The sequence below is a fragment of the Macaca nemestrina genome, chromosome 18, assembly GCF_043159975.1.
Source record: "Macaca nemestrina isolate mMacNem1 chromosome 18, mMacNem.hap1, whole genome shotgun sequence".
Classification (NCBI taxonomy): Eukaryota; Metazoa; Chordata; class Mammalia; order Primates; family Cercopithecidae; genus Macaca; species Macaca nemestrina.
Window position 1 is genome coordinate 72,593,252 of NC_092142.1, and position 22,931 is coordinate 72,616,182.

The 22,931-nt window shown below is 52.1% G+C and overlaps 1 protein-coding gene and 1 long non-coding RNA gene across 4 annotated transcripts in view; one reads left to right on the forward strand and one right to left on the reverse strand.

Annotated features, from left to right (window-relative positions):
- Positions 1 to 22,931, forward strand: part of LOC105491296 (VAC14 component of PIKFYVE complex) — a 115,322-nt gene that overhangs the window by 27,117 nt on the left and 65,274 nt on the right. For both annotated transcript variants that reach the window (XM_071084901.1, XM_071084902.1), the window contains exons 10-12: positions 3,275 to 3,338; positions 11,894 to 12,038; positions 12,314 to 12,379. In XM_071084901.1, coding sequence (XP_070941002.1) covers positions 3,275 to 3,338; positions 11,894 to 12,038; positions 12,314 to 12,379 — 275 coding nt within the window. The remainder of the gene's footprint in view (positions 1 to 3,274; positions 3,339 to 11,893; positions 12,039 to 12,313; positions 12,380 to 22,931) is intronic.
- On the reverse strand, positions 2,257 to 18,941 carry LOC105491295 (uncharacterized). 2 transcript variants are annotated; one of them, XR_011616572.1, is made up of 4 exons: positions 18,688 to 18,941; positions 13,669 to 13,774; positions 4,562 to 4,637; positions 2,257 to 3,849 (listed from the first exon to the last, which is right to left on the reverse strand). It is a non-coding gene; the product is annotated as an uncharacterized lncRNA (long non-coding RNA). The 2 variants fall into 2 exon arrangements; XR_011616571.1 differs by lacking the exon at positions 18,688 to 18,941 and adding an exon at positions 14,009 to 14,400.

Sequence of the window (22,931 nt, forward strand, 5' to 3'; positions counted from 1 at the left end):
AGTATGGACATGGAAATAAAGGCCCCCTTTACTAGGAGAAAAGGTCTGTGGCCCGCACCTAGAATAGCACTGCTCTAAGCCATAGGACAGAGTGAAAACTACACAAGTTGCAGAAAATACACTGTAATCCCATTTATGTTTACAAAATAAGAAGTAGGACAGCACAAGCCAGCGCAGGAGACTTGCCTACCCCGGGGAGCAGTGACCTGTAGGTAGAGAAAAGTAAGATTGAAGATTAAGGACAGAAAGAGGTTTTGCTTTGTGTTTGAAAATTTTAGAATGAGGATATATTTTACTTGTATAATTTAAAACTTTTAAGAGGCCAAGCCTGGTGTCATTAGAACAACAATATAAATAATGATCGTTTTGATTTATAACCCACTGAATAACATCAATATCCGGGAGTCCATAATGACATAAATAATTGAATTAATTAATGATGGAGAAGAGACAGCTCTTCCTTACAGAAAACGTCAGTCAATACGCTGGGCATGATGGCTCACGCCTGTAATCCCAGCACTTTCAGAGGCCGAGGTGGGTGGATCACTTGAGGTCAGGAGTTTGACACCATCCTGGCCAACATGGTGAAACTAATAATACTAATATTAGTCTCTACTAATAATACAAAAAAAAAATTAGCTGGGCCTGGTGGTGCGCGACTGTAATCTCAGCTACTTGGGAGCCTGAGGCATGAGAATCATTTGAACCCGGGAGGCGGAGGTTGCAGTGAGCCAAGATCATGCCATTACACTTCATCCTGGGTGACAGAGTCAAACTGTGTCAAAAAAAAAAAAAAAGGGGGGGGAGAAAGGGGAGACGGGGAGAAAGAGAAAAAAGAAAATTCCAGTCAATAATGTAGGAAAAGGGGCAACAGAAATCACCATCAGGCAAATTCCGCAGTCATATTTGTAATAGGCAAGCTGCAGCCCTGAGTGCTGCGGTCAGTCACTGGGGACATGTTTGAGGGAAAACAGAATATTTGTCTAATCTCGAGTATTTTCCCCCAAGATGTTTATTAATTACAAACAGAAAAACAGTAACCTTACAGGGGAGAAACGCAGCAGGCTGCGTCAGGCGATGAGGTTAACGTCACCAGTAACGAGGCTAACAGACAACACGTGCCCCCGATAGGGTGCACTGAGGCACGGAACTTCCGTGACATCCCTCCAAAGATGCGCAACTCCCTACTCATGAGAAAACGTGAGACCAACCCAAACGGAGAGACATTTTGCAGAGTGACCAGTGCTTCAAAAGTGTCAAGTTTATGAAAGACACACAGATTGAGGGACTGTCACAGATTGGAGGAGACAAGGAAGACAGTTTAGCTAAATGCAGTGTGAGATCCTGGAACAAAAGGCCAGGAATGGAAAAACTCGTGATGTTCAAATTAGGGTAATCGTTTAGTTAATGGTATTGTATTGATGTTAATCTTCTGGTTTTGATCATTGAACTATGGGGCCGGGCGCAGTGGCTCACGCCTGTAATCCCAGCACTTTGGGAGGCTGAGGTGGGTGGATCACTTGAGCCCAGGAGTTTGAAACCAGCCTGGGTAACATGGCAAAACCCCATCTCTACTGAAAATACAAAAAAAAATTATCCGGGCTTGATGCTGCATGCCTACAGTCCCAGCTACCCTGGAAGCTAAGGTAGGCTCAATCTCTTGAGCGCAGGAGGCAAAGATTACAGCGAGCCAATGTCGTGCCACTACACTCCACCTGGGCAACAGAGCCGAGACTCTATCTCAAAGAAAAAAAAAAAAGATAATTGAACTATGAGTATGTACAGTGTTAGCATTAGGGGCAGCTAGCTGAAAGGTATAAAAAGAATTCTTTACTCTTTTTGCAACTTTTTTGTACATCTAAAATTACTTCACAACTACAAAATAGTGTCAGGAGTCTGGAACTGCAGGACTACCAGCCCCCTCTTCCCTCCTCAGTGCAGTGAGAGCTGTGGCCAGTGCCTAGATGGGGGCTGAAGGCGGAACAGGATCCTACCAGCAGCTTTCCAGATCTAGAACATCTTGGCTCTTTAGGAAACTTGATTAGATGCCAAAAGAAAAAGGTTGGCATTTAAAAGTTATTCCTTAACTTAGAAATATAAGTAGTCAATGCCAGGTATAGATGCTTTTCTACCCTGGGTTATATGATGGTAAGTTAAATACTAATGACAGGTATTGAGTTGGCTACTTGGAGGAAGACTCAGGCACAGACACAGTACAGTCACAGTCCTTTCCCCATAGTCATTTTTTAAGCCCTTTATTGAGAGAGAATTCATATACCACACAATTCACCCAACATCAAGTATACAATTCAGTGACTTTTATAGATTCACAGGGTTATGTAACCATCACCACAATCAATTTTAGAATGTTTTCCGTGTCCTTGAAAGAATCCCTTAGCCATTGTACCCTATTCCTCCATCTCCTCCAATCCTAGGCAGCCTCCAGTCCACTCTCTATATCCATAGGTTTGCCTGTTCTAAACACTTTCAAGAAAGGGAATCATGCAATATGTAGTCTTTTATGGTTGGCTTCTTTCACTTAACACAATGTTTTTAAAGTTCATTCATGTTATGGCATGCATCAGTACTTCATCCCTTTTTATTGCCAAATAATAGTCCATTGTATGGCTATACCACACATTTATCCATTCGTCTGTTGATAGACATTTGGGTTGCTTCCGCTTTTTGGCTATTGTAGATAATGCAGATGTGAACATGATTGATGTACAAGGTTTCATGTGGCCATAAGTTTTCATTTCCCTTTGGTATATACCTAGGAGTGAGCTGCTGAGTCATGTGGTGACTCTATGTTTAGCCTTTGGAGGAATGGCCAGACTGTTCTCCAAAGCAGCTTGCACCATTTTACATTCCCACCAGCGATGTATGAGGGTTCCAGTTTCTCCACATCCTCATCAACACTTGCTATTATCTTTTAGCCCTCCTGATGGGTGTACAGTAGTATCTTGTGGTTTTGATTTGCATTTTCCTGATAGCTAAGGACACTGGGTATCTGTCATTTCTGAGATTTGCCAGATGTGTTCAGCACTGGTGTCCCCTCCTTGTGAGATCACTGTGACTACAAACTTACAAGCTTGGGGACTATCGAGAATGACTGGGCATTGGGTTCTCAGGGCTCCAGAGCCATGGTCCTTTTGAAGAGCCTGAATCAAGGTATGGGGCTCTGGAGAGTTCTGTGTGTGCTTGTCACAGGGGTCTTGTTTATTCAAAAGACCCAACAGCCTTTCATGATCCCTTGTTCCTCTTCCTCTCCCAGGAGGTCCAGATGGTTCCTGTGACTCCAGCTTCAGTAGCAGCATCAGTGTCTTCACTGCAGCCAGGTAAGTGGCTTGTTTCAGCCAGAGGGTTTGTGGAAAGCAAGTGACCTAGATCTTTCCTGGATGCAGGAGACTACAGCAATGACCCAAAGCAAACCCTACTCGCGGCTGCTGCTTTTGGGACACCCTCGTACACAAAAGAGTTAATTGATGAGGGAATCTGAAGGACATTGAGCAAGCCCACCCCACCCAGGCTGGATGGATAGATAAGGTGGATTAGAAGCCATTGGGGGCCAGGCCTGATGGCTTACGCCTCTAATCCCAGCACTTCGGGAGGCCGAGGTAGGCAGATCGCTTGAGCTTGGGAGTTCAAGACCAGTCTGGGCAACATGGCGAGACCCTGTTTTTACTGAAAATACAAAAAATTAGCTGGGCGTGGTGGCATGTGCCTGTGGTCCGAGCTAGTTGGGGAGGCTGAGGTGGGAGGATCACTTGAGCCAGAGCAGGGCAGAGGTTGAAGTGAGCTGAGATCACACCACTGTACTCTATCCTGGATAACAGAGTGAGACCATGTCTGGAAAAAAAAAAAAAAAGAATGAAAGAATGAAAGAAAATGGATTGTTCTTACTTATTTTTAAATATTAAAAAAAAGTAAGCTATTGGAGGTCAATAAACGCAAGAAACGCAAGTTGTAATAATAAAAGTACAGCTAATACCGGTGACTGCAGTGAGACACTTACAGTTGCCTTGACTTAGCACCGTCTGTTTGTCCAGGATGATATGGGGCCAACAAGACCGACAAGGGGAAGTCTGTTCAAGGACATCCTGGAGCATGGGTGGTCATTAATCACATCCAAGATTAAGGATAAATCACAGGCCCCAGGAGCTGTTGTCCCTGTGCGCCCAGGTCAGCTGTAATGGCGCAGTCTTCCACATGGGGGCAGTGCAGGCCAGGCAGCAAAATAACTCTCTTCCTTGCAGCTCCCTCCATACTCCCTGCAAGGTGAGGGGACTCCCCGGGGAAGGCACTCTCACAGTTCCACCCTGGTCTGAGTCCCCTGGACTTGCCCCATGTCACTTTTTCTTTGGGTGACATTGGCATCTCTGGGGCTAGAGTGGATGGTGGATCTTATACAGGGGTTTCTTCCCCCTGAACTTGACAGTGAACCTGGGCCCTGGGAGAGCCAGTCACTCATGAAGAGAAAAGGTGCACTCTCCCCCAAGAGCTTCTCCCCACAGACCCCTAGCTAGGGTTCTTCCCTCGTCGATACCATTTGTGAACTTACCTCATCCCTCGACACCCTGAGCATGTTTTCCAAGCACGCAGGTGCAGCCGATGATGAAATGTGCCCCTACGAGCCCCTGCATGGATGGAGCAGATCAGTGAATGTCACCATTCTCTCATGTTCATGTAGTCACACGTTCCAGTGCACCTGCCTGTGCTCACCCCTGCAGGCTCCAAGATAAGAGCTGGCCCCTGAGTGTGTCCCTGACCTTCATTCATTTACTCTAGTGGTGAGGCAGAGAAGCAGCCAGGAAGTTACTGGAAAGGGGAGCGACTGATGTGAGGGGTGAAGTTACTGGAAAGGGAGGGCCATGGTGCCTGAGCCCAGGCACTGAGAAGACTGGCTGGGAATAACAGCTAATGCCAGTCAACGCAGCCAGGCTTCCAGGGCCCCAGTGCAGTGCTAAACCTTCATATCGGATCCTTTAGCTTTGTCTGAGTCCCGTGGGGTCAGTAGTTTCATGGTAGGGACGAGAAGGGAGGGAAGCACAGGGGGCTGCTCTGTGGACAGTGGATCTAGGAGGGGCCTGGTGGATGCAGACCTGCTAGGGAGCTGTCACCATTGTCCCCATCAGAGGGGATGGGGGCTCAGGCTGGGGAGGAGCAGCATGTGGAGAAAGTTGGGTGGGTTTGGGCTCCGTGTTGAAGGTGGAACTGCAGAATTCACTGCGGGGTGGGATGGGGTAGGCAGGAGAGAGGTGAGGGAAAGACTGCCTTCTAGAAATTTCGTGTGAGCCAGACCCCGGCTATCCTGATGTCATTTGCACACCAGGGCTGGAAGGAAGAGCAGGTGTGGGTGGGGTGGTCAAGAGCTCTGTTCCAGGTGACTGAGCATCCCAGGAGGAGGGAGGCAGACTCAGGTACTGGGCCATGGAACTCGGGGAGTGGTCTGGACGGACACACAGGGACTGGTGTATCCTGCAGAGGGCTTAGCTTTTGCGCTGGAGGCTGTGGAGACAGTATCACAAGTGGGAATGGCAGGATCCGATCTGGGATTTAAAAGCCTCCCTCTGGCAGCCAAAAGCCTGTTGTAGACTTGTCTCTGTAATCTGGCCTATGAGGATTAAGGGGGAGGTCAGGGGAAGTCTAGGAGAAGGCAGAGGTAGGCTTAAGCCATGGGCTGCAGAGGGGCACCACTGTCCACTGCCTCGCTGGGGAGACTGCGCTACCGTTGGCTGGGATGAGCCTACAGGAGCCCTCAGTTCTTGTGCCAAGGCCGGGGACCGCTAGACTGGAACCAGGGTTTTGGTTTATACCTCTCATTCAGAAGCCGATGCCAAATCCTACCTAAACTCCAAACCATCCTACCTAAAAAACCAAACAAGAACAAATGATCTAGTGCTTCCTGACTCCTGGTGGCAGAGGTCCCCACGTGGCAGCTGCACAGTCAGCATCACCAGCTGTGCTCAAGAGGTGGGTGCCTTCAGAGTTGTAAAACCAGAGCCAAGATGCCCGGGCCCCAGCGCACCACCTTCTTCCCACAGCTGGTGTTAACAGTGAGACTGAGCTTGGACACAGGTGGGATGGTGCAGGGTCGCCAGATAGCCAGACCCACCCAGCCAGACTCTGTCACACACACACCAAAAATATGCACATCCACATGAAATTCAGAATTCACTTTCATGGGTTCAAGGATCACCATGGAAGCAATCCTTGCATCCCAGAATTTTAATAAAAGATTTCTTATTTGGACCAAAACACAGGGAGAATTAACTGGCTAAACCTGAGAGCAGAAGCCTTCCTCTTCCCCCTCCCTCATCTCCCCTCTCCCTGTGATACTGGAGAAGCCCCTGGTGGCCCCAGGCTTAGCCACGGAAGAATGTCACCTGGAAAAGCAGCGGGTGACGACATGGCTGTAGTCTGGGTTCCTCCACCCTCCAGAGCATGGGAAATACATGGGAGGTGGAAAATTGGACTCCCCAGGGAGAGGTGGAAAGTGAAGGAAGCAGGATGGAGGAAGGATGCTTGCCAGCTCAGGAAAGGGTTAAGAGAGAAATGTCTCCACTGGGTGTGTTCTCTCTCCTGACTGCTCTGCCTGGTGGAGCCAACTGTCCGGATTCACGCCCTAACTCCAGCATGCCTGGCTGTGGCCTTGGGCAAGTAGCATGATTTCCCCCACCTCAGTTTCCTCATCTTTAAACTCAGTGTAATGATAGCACTGACCCCAAAGGGATATGGGACTTCAACGAGTTAAAGTATGTAAAGAACAGCCAGGCATGGTGGCTCACGCCTGTAATCCCAGCACTTTGGGAGGCGAAGGCAGGCTGGTTGCTTGAACCCAGGAGTTAGAGACCAGCCCAGGGCAACATGGTGAAAGCCCGTTTCTACAAAACATACAAAAATGAGCTGGGTGTGGTGGCACATTCCTGTAGTTCCAGCTACTCAGGAGGCTGAGCTGGAAGGATCATTTGAGCCCCGGAGCTCGAGGCTTCAGTGAGCCGTGATTGCACTACTGCACTCCTGCCTGGGTGACAGAGCAAGACCCCACTCCTGCCTGGGTGACAGAGCGAGACCCTGTCTCAATAATCATAATTTTTAAAAGCTTTTTAAGTGTGTCAAGAACATAGCATGGTGCCTGGGCCGCAGAAAGCACTTTACACATTTTAGCTACAATTGTTATTACAGGAACCTTGTTATTATCCCCATCTTACAAATGAGGAAACAGACCCAGAGAGGTTAACTTCTTGCCCAAAGTCACTCAACTAATTAGTAGCCAAGTTGGAATTCAAGCTAGATCTGTCTGACTCCAGAGCCCATGCATTCAACTTTATTAGTTGCAGTTGGAGAGTTCCAGAAGTTTTGCATTCGGCCTCCCTAACTCATTTGATTTAGTAGTTCTCAAACAAGTGTTGTATGAACAACCTCCACTATGATGCTCAGGCTGTTGCCAAGGGTCATGATGTCTTCAGTGACACCAGTTCTCCCGGTGTAGCTAGCTGCCGTGTAAATAAGCAGGCAGAAAGTTCTAGAAATCAGTATTTCCCAGCTTTTAGCCTCTGCTGATTGAAAAAAAAAATCATAATTATCTGTATTTTAAAGAGCAAGTTCAATTTCAGAAGCAATTCTATTTTTAGATTTACCTTTCTTCTATTTTTAGATTTACCTTTCTTCTGATTTGATTAGAGATGTAACCCGAACACCGTAAAAAGTTAGACGTTACAGAAATGAAGTGCTGTCTCCCAGAGAGAACAACTGGAACTTCTTATTATTTATTGGTAGTATCAGAAGCTTTATTCAGTAAATCTATATTTTAATAGCCACAGCAGCGCCATGCATTTGGAAATTGTAGTGCGTGTATGTGTAAGACATTCATTATAAGATGTTTTATGAGAAAATGCTCCATGAAAATGGAATTTTGCAGACACCTTGAAATAACTCAGAAGCCCCCGTGAGTGACTCGTCTAGACTTTTTGGAACTGACGCAGAAATGTCTTTTAAACTGAGTGAGCTCCCTCTGTTCTTGATGGGTAAGGTAAGCAAGGACAGCAGGGTGCTACCTCTCAGGCTCCGGCCCATCAGCTGGGGAACTGAGCACATCATGCAGTGTCCCCCTCTAGGAAGAGTACAGGGTCCCGGAGCCCCAGTTGCCCTGCTGAGCACGCGCAGAGCTCAGCAGCAGCAGCCAACCCGGCCCAGCAGAGCAGCTGGGAGCTGATGGCAGCTGGGATCTTGACCCTCCCTTTCCCAGGCACTCAGATCAGTCTGCCTGGTCCTCTAGGGTCTACCTGCTTCCCGTGATCTCCACCTCCAGCCAGGCAAGGGAGGAAAAGCCCAGGGATAGTGTCTCCAGCCCAGGGAATGAGTGCTTGGTACATGGCCTCATGGTCTCAGATGGGTCCCGTACTGCCTCTGGACCTGGGCTTGCTCATCTGTGCCTTGAAGGATTGTGTTACCTGAACCGTGAGGTCCCTTTCAGTGATGAGGTTCTGGTTGGGTGCGGCGGGACTGCCTCAGCAGCAGCCTGAAGATGCCCCATACCTTCAGATTCACTGTGTTCAGGTGTTTGCTGTGGAGAAAGTCAGAGAATGCTAATACACGAAATGCTGCCAGTTCACATACCAGTTCCGTGACATGCTGCCATTCTTTGGCCCTGACACAGCACCACTTGCAGGACAGGCCCCATGGGCTGGCCAGCAGCATCTCCGGGCCACTGTGAGCCGTGGAGCTCGACTTGCGGAGGGGCCATCCGGCCTGGCGTCTTGGCTGTTTTGGATTCTGAGTGTGCCCTGCGCAGGTGGGGAGCACCAGGCTTTCCTCTGTCTCACCTTCTTTTTCTTTTTTTTTTCTTTTTGGTACAGGGTCTTGCTCTGTCATCCAGGCTGGAGTACAGTGACACAGTCATAGCTCACATAGGTGAGCTGACAGCTGGGAGCTGGCAGCAGCTGGGATCTTGTAATCCTCCCACCTCAGCCTCCCGAGTGGCTGGGACCATAGGAGTGTGCCACCACACCCAGATAATTTTTTAAATTTTTCATAGAGACAGGGTCTTGCTGTGTTGCCCAGGCTGGTCTCAAACTCATGACCTCAAATCATCCTCCTGCCTCAGCCTCCCAAAGTGCTGGTATTTCAGGTGTGAGCCACTGTCTACCCTTCTGACTCGAAAATAAGCTGAAAAGTGTGTACTGATGTTCCACGGACACCTGGAGCTGCCAGGTATCCCCTGGGCTCAGAGGGGCTGGTCCACACAGGAGCTGCTGTTCTGCTGCTCCTCCCAGGAGACAGTGGAGGCGATGCCACCAGGGACTCTCTCGGAGCCTGCTGCCCTGGTCAGGAGGCTGTGCCATGTGGCAGATGAGATTATTCTGGAGTCAGACTGATCAGATCCAAAGTGCGGCCCCACCACTCCCTGGCCGTGTAGCCTTGGGCAGGTGACTTCACGTCTTTGTGCTTCAGTTCCCTCTTCTCTGAAGTGGAAGTGGTGTGCCTTAGGTCATAAGGCTTTTTAAGGAGAGACATGAGGCTGTGTAGGAAAGCACCCAGCAGAGCGTTCTTTCACAACCGTCATGGCTGCCATTGTTATCACAGCTATTATTCCCCCAGAGGCTCAGACACACCACTAATCCTGTCCCGTGCCGGTGGAGCAGGGGACCTAGTCATGGCACCGCCCTCCTCACCAGCAGCTCCAGGGCAGTCCCAGGTCTCCCAGGGAAACAAGGAAAAACAAGGCCGTCCTCCCAGGGGGTGCTGTTTCAGCTAAGCTTGTCGCAGTGATGGGCCAGGCTGGGGTCCTTGTGACACCCTGGACCCTGGCAGCCTACAGGTCCCTGTGGCTCCTGCTGAAAAGGGGCTCACTACAGACTTTGGGGCTCTCAGGGTCAGGAAAGACCGGGTTGGGGGTGGGGGTAGCTTCTGTTCACCTGCTTTGCATACGGCCTTAGGCTATAGGGAGGCATCTCTTCCACCACCAGGACACGAGACCAGAGGAGCTTCTCTAGCCCGGGGATTCTGCCGGCCCAAGAAGTATATGGAACAGAACGCAAGGGAAGGAGCCCTGCGGGAGGCCAGCCAGGACAGGAAAAAGAGGGACTGGGAGATAAAACAGTAAATGCTGGCCATCAGCTAAGGGAGTAGCTAGGAAACTGCCAGAGATGACAAGAAAACACTCAGAAAGTCCTGGCGTGGACTGCTATGTGGGCCTCTGCGGCAGCCACATGGCTACTGAGTGCCTGGTGGCTACTCTGAAGCGAGGTGCACCATAACCGTGAAATGCACACCAGGTCCCAAAGGCTTAGGACACAAAAGAGAATATGTTTTGTTGGGAATATTTATATTGACCGTTATATTGATTACATGTTAAGATGCTAATATTTTAGATACACTGGGTCAGTTAAAACATAGCATTGAAATTCACTTCACCTGTTTCTTTCTCCTTTTTAATTGCAAACTGGAAGATGTAAAATTATATCTGTGACTGGCGTTGTATTTCTCCGGGACAGTGGTCTTGAGAGAAACTAAGAGATTGACAGAGCCAGTGTTTACCACCCTAGACTCCTCTTCCTGCGCAGTACTGTCCCCGTCTGTCTTAGGCTAGCAAAGATTTAAATGTTTCGGTATCCTCAGAAGACGCCAGGAACTTCCAGCCACCAGAGGATAGATGTGCCCACTCTTGCCCCTGAAACGTGCACCATGGGGATCATCAAACCATATTAAATAGCAATTCCTCTTAGCAATTACAGAGCGCAGAATCGTGCCCTTTAGGGATTCACATCAAATGAGCTTCAGAGAGGCTGCAGGCAAGTGAGGAAAGCACAGCCATCAGTTCCTGATGCAAATGAATAATTGAGCAGCCTAGAAATGCCACAGAAGAGACCATTTTATACCAGCACGGGACTGATCTGCTGGCCCAGATCCTCAGGAAATGCATCCCCTGGCCTGCACCTGTCGGCACCGTTTGGGAAGTACAGTGCAGTGCCTTGGTAGGAAGGGAGCCCCTCCCCGACATCCTGAGGTTTTTCTACCCATGCTGCCCCCACCTTGAAAACCCAGCCTGTGCCAGGGAGCAGTGCTTTGGGCAGAAAACCAACTCATAGCCTCCCAGCAGCACCCACCGTCCCGCAGGCTGCTTAGCAGGACTTTGGGGACCTGCAGGGCTTCAGTCCACAGAAGCCAGGGGGCTTCCTGTGCCCACCAGAACACAAGTACATCCTGAACAGTATCAGTTTCTCATAGGCAGAGGCTCTTTCACCCCTTCCGCAATGCAAAGGAGCACATTTTGGTCTCAACTCTCAAGGCGTCTCTCTTAGACGCCTTGGGGCAGGGTACAGTGACAAGGCACAATGACAAGCCTTGATCCCTGACCTCACTTGAGAAACATCCTTCAGGTGGCCGGTGAAGGGCCTGGTGGAGGTCAACAGTTATTATCGGGACCTTCCCTCATATAGTCTGGACCTGGTGGTTTTGTTTTTTTCAAGAAAGGGTCTGAACTTAATGCCCTGAGCCTGGTCAGGTCAGCTCAGTGACTCGGAGAGGGTTTCTCCTCCTGTACAAGCCAGGCTGGTGCTGGAGAAAGAAAAGGAAAAGTGAGTGGGAGCCTAGCAGACCGGTCCTCATCCCCTAAACATGGTTATCATGGTTCCAACCCAGCAGCAACCTCCAAACTCCTTTGGAAAGGGAGAGAGAGATGCCCCCTTCAAACGCCCAGGGTGGGCCGAGCTGGGCTGGTGGGAGACCAGCAAGGATGTGTGGGATCGGGTCATCCCTGACCCCCGAACCCCCCAGACAGTGGTTAGCAGTGTGTGGTTCAGGATATGCAGGCCCAGGGTGGTGCCATGACTCCGTGGGAGAGGGCTATGGTGGGCGTCACCTCTGCTCTCCCTCCCGGTCTTACCCACAGCACTGAAAGAGCCCCAGTGACCCTTCACCTCGACGGGATCGTGCAGGTCCTGAACTGCCACCTCAGTGACACGGCCATTGGGATGATGACCAGGATTGCAGTTCTCAAGTGGCTCTACCACCTCTACATCAAAACTCCTCGGAAGGTGAGCCCCGGGTCCCTCCAAGCCAGGGGCCTCTTCCGGGTCCGCCTTGGTTTTCCAGGGCCTGCCCATGGTTAGTAGCATTTTGGTCATTGCACTTCTAAGGAAACCCTGGCTGGCAGAGAAGTGACAGGTGCTGCAAGGAGCCCTCGTTGTGTCGGGGAGGGAAGTGGTCTGTGCAGACCAGCGGGTCCATGCAGACCAGCGGGACACAGCACCGAGCACAGACCTGGGGTGAAGGGAGCGCTCACAGGCACCCCTGCTTCTCTGCTCTCCAGATGTTCCGGCACACGGACAGCCTCTTTCCCATTCTACTGCAGACGCTATCGGATGAATCGGATGAGGTAGGTCACCAACGCCACCCGTCCTTATGGACCATCGGCTGCCCTGCCTCCCCTTGTTAGTGACTGATGGGCTCTTAGAGCTGAGATATGCTTATTTTGGTGCAGTGCATCCTTCCTAGAGGTAAAGCTGTGTTTAATACACACTTTGGGGCCAGGCGCAGTGGCTCACACCTGTAATCCCAGCACTCTGGGAGGCCAAGGCGGGTGGATCACTTGAGGCCAGGAGTTCGAGATCAGCCTGGCCAACATGGTGAAACCCTGTCTCTACTCAAAATACAAAAATTAACCAGGCATGGTGGTGCACACCTGTACTCCTAGGTGCTCAGGAGGTTGAGGTGGAAGAATTGCTTGAACTCAGGAGGCAGAGGTTGCAGTGAGCCAAGATCGTGCCACCGCACTCCCGCCTGGCGACAGAGTGAGACCCTGTCAAAAAAAAAAAAAAAAAAAAAACTCACTTTAGGACTGAGGACTCATCTGTAGACCCTTCTGGAGCACATGGGCAGGGCGTCAGTGAGGGAGGCAGCAGAGGGCAGGCAGGGAGCTTGGCTTGGGGTCAGGCTGCCCAAAGGCAAGACACTTAGTATCTCCGCATCTCAGTATGTCAGTTTTCCTCTGTTCAGTGAGGGCAGTAACCAGAGGGGGATGTGAGAGGAAAATGATCCATGTAAAATGCTTAGCACTGGGCCAGGCTCCTGCTGCACACTCAGTGTTGGTTGTGTTACTCATTTCAGCTGGACTCCATTATGACCTCTAGTTTGAAATTGGACCCTTAAGCTTTGCCTTTTTGGGGCCACCAAGAGCTGCTGGCACAGAGGGAAAGGCTGACCCAGATCCCAGGCAGCAGGAGTGAGCCCTCTGAGAAAGCTAGAGTAGTACAGAGGCTGGCCTGGGAGGTGGAGGGGGCACCTGGGTCTTCCTGTCATCTGGGCGAGAGTCTGCCCCAGCCACACACACCTTTCCGCACACCATTCTCAGCCATGCCCATTGTGTGGTGTTCCTTTACGGGGTTCCCCTGCCTCCCAGCCAAGCGGCAGGATTTGCAGTCGTGCGTGCCCATTGCACGGCAGCATCCCATCCCTCCATCCATACCAGCCCTACAGGTGGCATCTCAGATGCTGACGGTCCAAGCTGAGCATCAGCCCACTTTCCTCTTCTAAGCTCCAAGGCACTGTGAGCTGTGGGCAGAGCTGTATCTCCATGAGGCAGCCAGCTCATGAATCAACAGACCGGCCCACGCTGCAGAGCGGACAAGGCTAGGTGGGGGGACTGGGAAGGGGGCTATTGCTCACCATTCTCCATGGAGTGAGGCTCCTCGGTCTTCCCTAGGCTGGTGCCAGGCTTGTGGGGGGCCCGGGCAGCTGTCTTGCAGCCTGAATTTGCTTTCCTGAACCTGGGCTGAAGAGAGAAATGGACAGGCAGGTATCAGCCTCTAGGTCCTCTGAGGTTTTCTGTATTACCAGAAATATCCAAAACAGATGGTCTGTGAGTATGCCCTTGGCCTCTCTTGCCTACCCCCCCTGCCCCCATGCACACACACACACACACCCCCTCTCTTCCTGCGCCACCCCCTGCAGTGCGAGGCCCAGGTGGACGTGGCCCCGTTCTGCCTGCGAGTTGGGAGTGACTCACTGCACAGTCACAGCCCTCATTTCAATACAAAAAGGAAGAGCAGGACTTTGCTGATTGGTTCCTTCCCCAGGACTTCACTGGAAGCAGCTGAGTTTTCAGTCCTTTAAATTGAGTTGTTTAATCCCATCCAGCTTTCTGTGCTTGAAATTGGTTTTTGTGTGCGTGTGCATTTAAAGGGAGCGGGCGGAGATGCAGTCCATTAAACAGCGCTCTTCAGGCTGCGGCTGTGGAAACTCGATTTGCTGAAGTGCCAAATGTTGTCAGGGCTTTGGGGCACGTCTTGTGGGCCTGCACTGGGGAGGGCGTGGAAGCCGCTCTGGGGGACAGTTGAGGGGTACCATAACAGCGCTGAAGAGCCCCTGCTTCCCCTTCTCTCTAGAGGAGGGATTTGGGGACCTTAATCATCAGTGGTGAGTCCTGATTCTACCCCATCCTGGTTCCTTTCCAGAATCACATTCCTAAGTGTCCCCTGTTTAATCTTTGGTGAGCCTGAGGGTGTGCTGTGTACTTGGCAATGGGAATACAGCCATGAACAAGACAAAGCCCATCTTCTCCTGAAACTTCCTTTCTAGGATATCTAGAAAGTACCCTCTAGGGATTTTTCAAACATTTCCAAACAGCCCTGATCTCGAATTGGAGCTCCCTGGGATTCAAGACTATGAAAGCCTGTTTGGTCAAGCAGGAACACAGCCAGACAGGCAGGTCCCCTCCTACTGAAGTCCTCACTCATGGACGTTAACCTCAATGCTCCCTGCGAAGGCTCTCACATCCAGCTAGGCAGCCCCGCAGCCCAGATTGTCGTGGAAGATTCTTAATTGTAGGAAGTCATTACCATGGGAGGAACCATGCTAGACCCTTTACCTGTGTCTGTAGAACCCTCACGGCGGTTCTCTGGAGGGCGTCCTCTTACTTCCGTTCTGCAGTTCAAAAAAACTAAGGCCTGAGGGGGTCACGTGACCTGCGCTGCACCCAGTTAGGAGGTGATGGAGCTGAAACCCAGGGCCAGATCTGTTTGACACCAAAGCCTGGGACCTTAACAGCTTCCTCATCAAGCCCAAGTCTCGCCCAGCATGCTCCCAGCCCTTGTCAGCAGCAGGAGGCAAGCTTGGGTGTGGTTGTATCTTCTTCCTCATTTCCTCATGATTTCACCAGGGGAAGGTTTTGTGGTCTTCTTCTCTTGTTCCAGAAGTTCTTGAGTGTGGAGAGGTGTACATGTTTTTTGTTGTTTTTATGGTTTTTGTTTTTGTTTTTGTTTTTTGAGATGGAATCTCACTCTGTCACCCAGGCTGCAGTGCAGTGGTGTGATGTCGGCTCACTGCAACCTCCACCTCCTGGGTTCAAGCAGTCCTCCTGCCTCAGACTCCCAAGTAGCTGGGATTACAGGCATGTGCCACCACACCTGGCTAACTTTTTGCATTTTTAGTAGAGACAGGCTTTCACCATGTTGGCCAGGCTGGTCTCAAACTCATGACCTCAAGTGATCTGCCTGCCTCGGCTTCCCAAAGTGCTGGGATTACAGGCATGAGCCACCATGCCCAGCCGGTAAGTGTACTTTGAAAAAGCTCCCCCTTCAGCCCCCAGATCCTTCGTCCACTTTTCTTATTGATCTGTAGCAACTCTTTGTATATTTGGGACATTCACTTTGTCATCTGTGTTGCAAATGTCTTGCTCTCCCAGGACGGTTGTGATAAACCTGCATGCTCCTGCCTCTCGCTGAGAGCCACTGCTCTCAGGGGACAGTGTGCTCAGGTGTTCGTGATGCAAGAGCTGGCCCGGCGGAGCCTGAGACCCAGCTCTGCCGCCACCACCATCTCTCTCAGTCCCACAGGCGCATGGCCTCGCTGGGGTGTCTTGTCTGCCATTGTTCTTCAGTTCCACTGAGTGACACCTCATTAGTCTCCGCCCTCTGGCATCCTCAGTTGTTTCTGCCTTCCCATTATACAAGATAAGTGGCTGTTTCCTCAGCACCGCCTGCTCCTTGCAGACGTTATCTGAAAATCCCTTTTGTCAAAAAGAATTTGCAGGTGTCTAATTAATATTCCTGGCACTGGAGTAGAAATCCTCCCATAGCTAGAGATCCAGTTGTTTTTTAAGTGAAAATGTGACCCTGATTTCCACAGTGTAGAATGCAGGGTACATGCTCACTGCAGCCTGCCGGGTCCCTCTTTGGGAGGTGGGCCTGCTGCTTCCCCTGCCCAGAAGATGCCAGTGGTTGGCTGCCTGGCAGCCGCCATACTTCCTGAGTGAGTTCTGCCTGTCAGATGGCCATACCCCCACCTGTGAGTGTCCACGGGAAGGGGGTCCTCTCCGTGGTCCCGATGGTGGCACCTCAGGTAGTCCACAACTCCTAGGCCCAGCTGCCTCCCTGCCTGCATTTAGAACTCTCAGGGTGATCACAGTCTCCAGAAAAACCTGGAAGGATGTCTATTCACCTCTGAGTGAATGTGAACGTCCCAGACAGGCGGCCATGACCCCGGCTTGAATCCTAGCTCTAAACCTTCCTTGCCAGGGACGCTGGCCAAGGAGTTTACCCTCCCTGGGCCTGTGAAAAGGGGCTAATGATGTCTACACCTGCCTCATAGGTGTGTTTAAAGAGAAAGTGTAACCCCCTCCACCCAGATCCCGGCGCATTGTAACGACCTGTCTGTCGTTTCAAGTATGTTTGGGGGAGCTTGGCGTCTGGCTGTGGTGAACTTCCCCACCCAGGAGCCAGGCTCTTTCTCAGTCCTGTGAGCCATCTCAATGTCCTTCAATAACGCTTGAGAGTCTTTTTTTGGAGGTTTTATTCACTTGTGATGAATACTCTCAGTGTTTTGTAATTTCGATGTGATTCTGAACGACTTCCCTCTCTGGTTCTTCCTTCCCTGCCCAGGTGACACTGAGGCCTGGAGGTTAAGAGCACGGGCTTTGGGTTCAGGAAGTCTAGGAGTCCACCCCGGGCTCTGCCACTTGATGGTTGGTAACCTAGCCTCTCAGCTTTAGGTTCCTTATTTATAAACAGAAAATAATAATGGAAGTTTGCTCCCAGGTTTGTTATAAGGATGAAATGAGATCATGAATGTTAAATGTTCAGCTCGGGACCCAGCACACATAAACCTGCGATAAGCAATAGCTCCTCCGACGCAGGAGGTCATTTCTCTAAAGGGCCTGGAGATGCACATTGAGATCAGGGCAGTGGGCTCCACGTCCGCTGCAGGTCCTCCCTGCCTCCACTTCAGCAGCAAAAGTCGGGACAGAGGCTGCTCTCTGTTTTCCTGCCCGTCTCTAGAGGGCAGAGGACCTCAGAGGTGTTTGAGGGACTTGAGTTCTATTTTGAGGTCATAGAAAGGCAGACGAGGACACAGTGGGCCACAGGACTGGCCTCCTGTACATTTCTGTCCCCTCCCGTCCTCCCTTCTCCAGCCTCCCCAGCACTCCTGGGCCGAGGCTGCCCAGAGCAGGAGCGAGGCTGCATTCAGCATGAGCCGCACTCATCAGAGCCCCATTGTCAGCAAGTTCACAGTGCCGCTTCCCTGACTCGCCAGCGGAAGGGCTCCAGCTGGCCGCCCTGGGTCCAGGGAGAGGAGGAGAAATGGCGTCGTCAGCAGAGGACCTGCATCGGAGCCTCCACAGCCACAAAAGCAAAACCTTTGAGATCCAGAAGGCATGCCCTGCAGGGTTCAGTCACCAGCATGAACTGTTTTCTTTGCAGTTGGGCCTGCAGAGACAGTCTCCCCAGAGTCTTCCCAGCGTCTCAGAGCCAGGTGTCCTTAACACTTTGGAGAAGAGTCTTAACCCAGGAGGAACTCTTCTCTTCCCCTCCCGTAGCTTTAGAGTAACAGAAAACTTGCTGATGGGAGTCTGTGGCTTTTGTGACTGGTGTAGATGCAGAGAAAAGAAACGAGAACCACCTTTCTGGAAAATTTGGAAAGTAGGATTCTGAGGACAGTATTCATGGCAGTGGTAGCGTTTCTAGTTTGGGAACCCACTCACTGCATGAAGAACATGGGCCACCCGTCACACCCACTGTGGCACGGCCGTGACTCAGGAGGAAAGGATGGTAGGGTAAGGTCTAGGGAGTGATGTAAGGGCATCTGAAAGGGGCTTTTGTTGTAAGTTTCTTAAGGTACACACCATGGGGACAGCGATGTCCCAGCCTCTGCTGAGTTCTGAGGGGAGAGGACTGGGGCACCTTGAGGGGCTCCTCACTCTGGTGGCAGATGCCCTATCCAGCCCTCCTTGGTCTCGGGCCTCTCAGCCCCTCACCAGCGGGGTAGGCGCTAGGAAGCACCCCCCGCCATGCCTAGACTGTATTTTAAGGTGTGATTTGCTTTGTTAGGGGAGGAAGGGGAGAGTTCGTTTGTTTCCATGGTGCAGGTCCCAGGAGAAATGGATTGGAAAAACTCAGGAGGTTCTCACATCTGAAAGGAGAGCGCTCACTGGGGCCAGGCCGAGTCGCCAGAAAGAGAAATAGATCGGGGCTCGCCTAGGAGCCCAGAGGAGTGGCCCAGCTTGGGCTGGCAGTGCCACTGCAGCTGCCACACCTGCCTGCAGCCTCAGCCCAGCCCAGAGCAGGGCAGAGCTGGGGTGAAGCTGCCTGGCTTCTTGCCTCAGGGCAGAAGCAGCCCTGTGTGTCACTCCAGCATGCCCCTTTCCTTCTCCAGCCTCATGCCACCGGGTCCACAGACGTACTCCCTTACCTTATCCTTCCCAAGCAGTCCTTGTCACTGTGGTCTGGTGGGTCGGCCAGCTGGGTCCCAGAGCTCATCTGCCTGCTTTAAAGGGATTTAATTCTTGCTGACAGGGACTTTGGCCTGGGGTCCCACCTCGGGGAAGGCCCAAACCCCAGAGCAGTGCTGTGAGGAATGGTGGGAGGAAGCAGAGTGCCCCTAGGTTCCCAGGTGGCTGGGTTTGCTCTCTCCCGTCCCCCAGAGGGAGGGCCTGCTACTGCCGTCCTCAGTGTCTACCCCAAAATGGGGCTTCCACTGAAGAGGCCCCTTCATTTGAGGGCAGCTTAGAGAGCCAATGACGGCCCCTCCAGCACCCCCACTGTGGCTTTCTTGAGGAACAATGGTGGGTCATGTGTCAACCCCTCGTGTCAGTAGAAGGAAACTGGGAGGAAGAGAGGGCACCAGCTGAAGTCTGGGGGGTTTGTGCCCCGCTCTGAGCGCGTTGCATCTGTGTCTTAATTAATCCACATGGCGGTCCAGGAGTGATCTCAGTTATCCCGAGGTGTGAGGAGGATCACTTGCCCAAGGGTACACAGTCAGCAGCCAGAACTGACAGTCAAGTCTGTCTGATTCCGGAGCATCTAAAACCCCACACAAGGTGTCACCTCACTGCAGAGCAGGGACCCAGCCCAGGGTAGAGGCACTGCCTTATCCAGGCCCAGGCCCTCCACTGACCCAATGGGGTTTTGTCCTTGGCTGGCCTTCAGTTCTAGATGCACCTTCTCCCTCTGTGCATTTAACTCTGACCTCATTCTCCTGTACCTTCCCAGGCCCCATGGGCTGTCCCTGGCTGCTCACTGACCCGGTGGCCCCCAGCTCCCCTCCAGGGCTCAGTCCAGAAGCCCTCTCCATCTTCCATGTGGCTGATTTTCTCCCAGAAGAGCTGAGGCCAGTGGCCAGGCCTGCTGCAGGGTGGTGTGGAAGCCGCCTGGGTGTGGATCAGGTGGGCCGGCCTCTGCCCCCACGCTGCCCAGCTCTTCACGGGACCAGGCAGGTCACACGACACTGCCTCACCTCAGTTTTCTTCCCAGAGTGCTGGGGTTGGACTGGATGGTTTGAGATCCCTTCCAGCCCTGAATCTGTGTGGTCCTGACTCCGCTGCCTGGAATACTAATGCTGCCTGCTTAGAAGCGGACAGTCTTCCCTAAGAACAGGACTTGTTTTTCCTCCTTAGATTCTTGCCTCAGTGTTCACTTCCCTCCAGTTTTCATTCCATCCACTCTCCAAAACAAACAAAAACACCGCTCTACCCCCACCTCAGTTCCACAGATATCTTTAAAATCAGATCACGCAGTAAGATACAACCTCAGCCCAGAGAACGGAGGGGTACCGTGTCGGTGCCCAAAGAACTTGACTACTCTTGCAAGAGCCCAGCCTGCTGGGAAAGAGGAGCTGGGTGGGCACTGATGGCCCAGGGACCCTCTTCCTGAGGCACCCTCCCCGGGCCCTGCCGAGGGCGGGGAACACTGCCCTCTGTCACCTTTCCCCACGGTTGTCCCTGCAGCTTCTTTTGGGGGCTTCTGAGAGCAAGCAAGAGGGAGTCATGGGCCAGGGAGAAGAGCCACTAGCAGCCAGCAAAACAGCTAGACTGTAGTCACGGTCCTGGGCCTTCTTCCTCAGGGACACCTGGGCCCCAGGCCCAGCAGAGGTACTGGCAGCCACCGTTGGGAGTTCAGGGAGTACTGTGGTCTTCTAAAATGAGGCTTGGCAGCAAGTTGTTGCTAGGGAAGAGAGGGGAACAGCAAGGTAACAGTCCCAGGTCTATACCCACCGAGAGGGCCTCTGCCCACCCCTCATTCTTCCAGATTTTCCCACCTTGTGGTTTCAGTGCCCACAGCAGACACCCCAGAGTACAGGAGGACCCACAGTAGGTGCAGCCAGCCTCGCCGCCTCCTTCCAGGGAAGACGGGCTGTGTGCTAGGAGGGTTTGAGTATTTACCTCTCCACATTCCTTGCCCTGGACAGATGGACCAGTGAGGACTCAGAGCTGGGCACAGTAACTGGTATGAGTGGATTGGGGACCAGGAGGGTGCTGCCTAGCTCCTGGTGAAGGCAGAGGTTGGGCTGAGAAGTGTGGTGGAAAGGGAGGCTGCTCTCCCAGCAGCAGGGCCTCTGGGGTAGGAGGAACCCCACAAAGGGGAGCCAGCCCAGCCAGCCTTTCCCTGAGGCAGGAATGGGTGCTCTCGCTCACACCTCCTAGAGCCAAGCGGCAGGGCGACTTGCCTGCAGGGCTGAGTACACTGTCCAGCCCCAGCTCAAACACACAGCAGAACCATGTAAACCAGGACTGTCACCAGAATTCCCTGGAGCTTTTAAATTCCAGCTGCTTGGACCTCACTCCGGCCTTCCTCAGTTATCCCTCAAGCAGAGCCTGGGTGCCCAGGGGCTGGTATTTTTCACATGCTCCCTGGTGGGTTTGGTGCACGTCTCTGGTTGGGAGCACAGATACAGACCAGCATGAGATCTTGCTTGGAGACTGCAGGCCATATGCCCCCAGCTCTCAGCCCTGGTGCCCTCTCTATGCAGCCCTAGGCGAGGCAGCCAAGCCAGGGCCCCCAGTTTTCAGCCCACTTAGCGTTCCTGCATCCTCAGAGGCCAAAATTTCTTCCAAGGCTGAATCAGCTGGATTTCCCAGGCACCTCCCTGTTGGCAAGTCACAAGGACCACAGACTGGGTGGGAGCTTGGGTGAGCCCAGGTGAGCCCAGAGATGTAGAGGACTGGGACCGTCCCCCCACTGCTAATGAGATCAACCCTTTTCACACCGGCTTGCTCTGTTCCACACCCTGTGCTTGGCCCCCTGTGAGTGATCTTAGTTCATCTTCATGATCAGACAACCCTGTGAAGGTTTGTTTTCCCCATTTCCCCCAAGAGGAAACTGGAGAAGTTAAGTAACTTGGGCCAGATCTCACTTATATGCTCCGTGAAGCCTCGTTTATCTATCTGTCTCTCTCTCTCTCTCACACACACACACACACACAGTGTGCACATACACACACATACACACCCTCCTCCTGCACATCAAGGCTGGGCCAGGTTCCCTCTGTGTCTTTATGTCCCCCCATCCACTCAGACCCTCTCCTAGCCCTAATCCCTCTCCATCATGGCCCGTTGGCTGGGAGCTCTGTGAGGACAGTCTGTTCAGCCCACAGTAGGTGCTCAGAAACATCCTCCGACAATGTGAACAAATAGGAGGTTGACTGGATGAGGAGCTCATCTCCTTGGACGTGCCCCACATCTGGGGCCTGCCCTGCTGCTTTGGGCCCTCCCACAGCAGATTGGAAGCGAGGCCTATGGGGCAGAGCCTGCATCCTTAGCTTGGGGGCTGTGTGTAGCTTGCAAGTAAACCAGAAAGAAGCGGGTCCCTGGAGGGAGGCAGGAGCCTTCTCCTGGCTGCGTTGGCCCCTGGGTTCATCTCTTGGTAACAGAGCCATAGCGGGTATGAGTGGGCACCACTCTCGTGCTGCCCTCAGTGCAGCAGGCACCACCCCGTTCCCTGCCTAGCTCATGGGGAAAATTTATAACCCTGAGAATGCAGCCTCTGGGTCAGGGCCCAGGATCATGCAAGTGAGCAATGGCTGGAATCAGCTGGAAGGAGAGGAGACCTTGGAATGGGTGGGAGAGAAGATGGAGGTCAGGGATCTGGTTTCAAAGGTATCTTACCCGAGGCTGGCCTTTCTTTTCTCCTTTACCCTAAGACGGATGGCCACTAGAGTATTCTCAGCTGCCAGACCCACACTGTGCTGTCACTATTAATCAGTGGAACCTAACAGTCAGCGTTAGGCACTGGCCTCTGGCATATGTGGCACAGTGCTGGGCAGTGAAGGGAAGGTGGCAGAATGTTTAAACAGAACGCTGCCCTCATCCCCAAGGGCTTGTGTTCAAAGTCACGCAACACAAACTGAGATTTATGATTTTTTTTTTTTAGGTTGCTTTTGCTTTACCAAGACAAAACATTTTCTATCAGGATAGTTTTCTCAATGGGAAATAAAATAGGTCTAGGCCTAAGTAGTGCTGCTTTCCCACCACCAAATCTAAGCGTTCTTTTAGGCAACACTTTCCTTCCTCGTGGCAGAAGGCAGGGCTGCTGTGACCCCGTGCAGACTAGGGCGTGTCTCAGAATGCCGCCCCTTTCCCACGCCGGGGCCAGGGCCTGATTGCTGCCTTCTGCAGCTCATGTTTACTCTGTGTCCAGGGTGGAGGCCTCTGGCCCCGG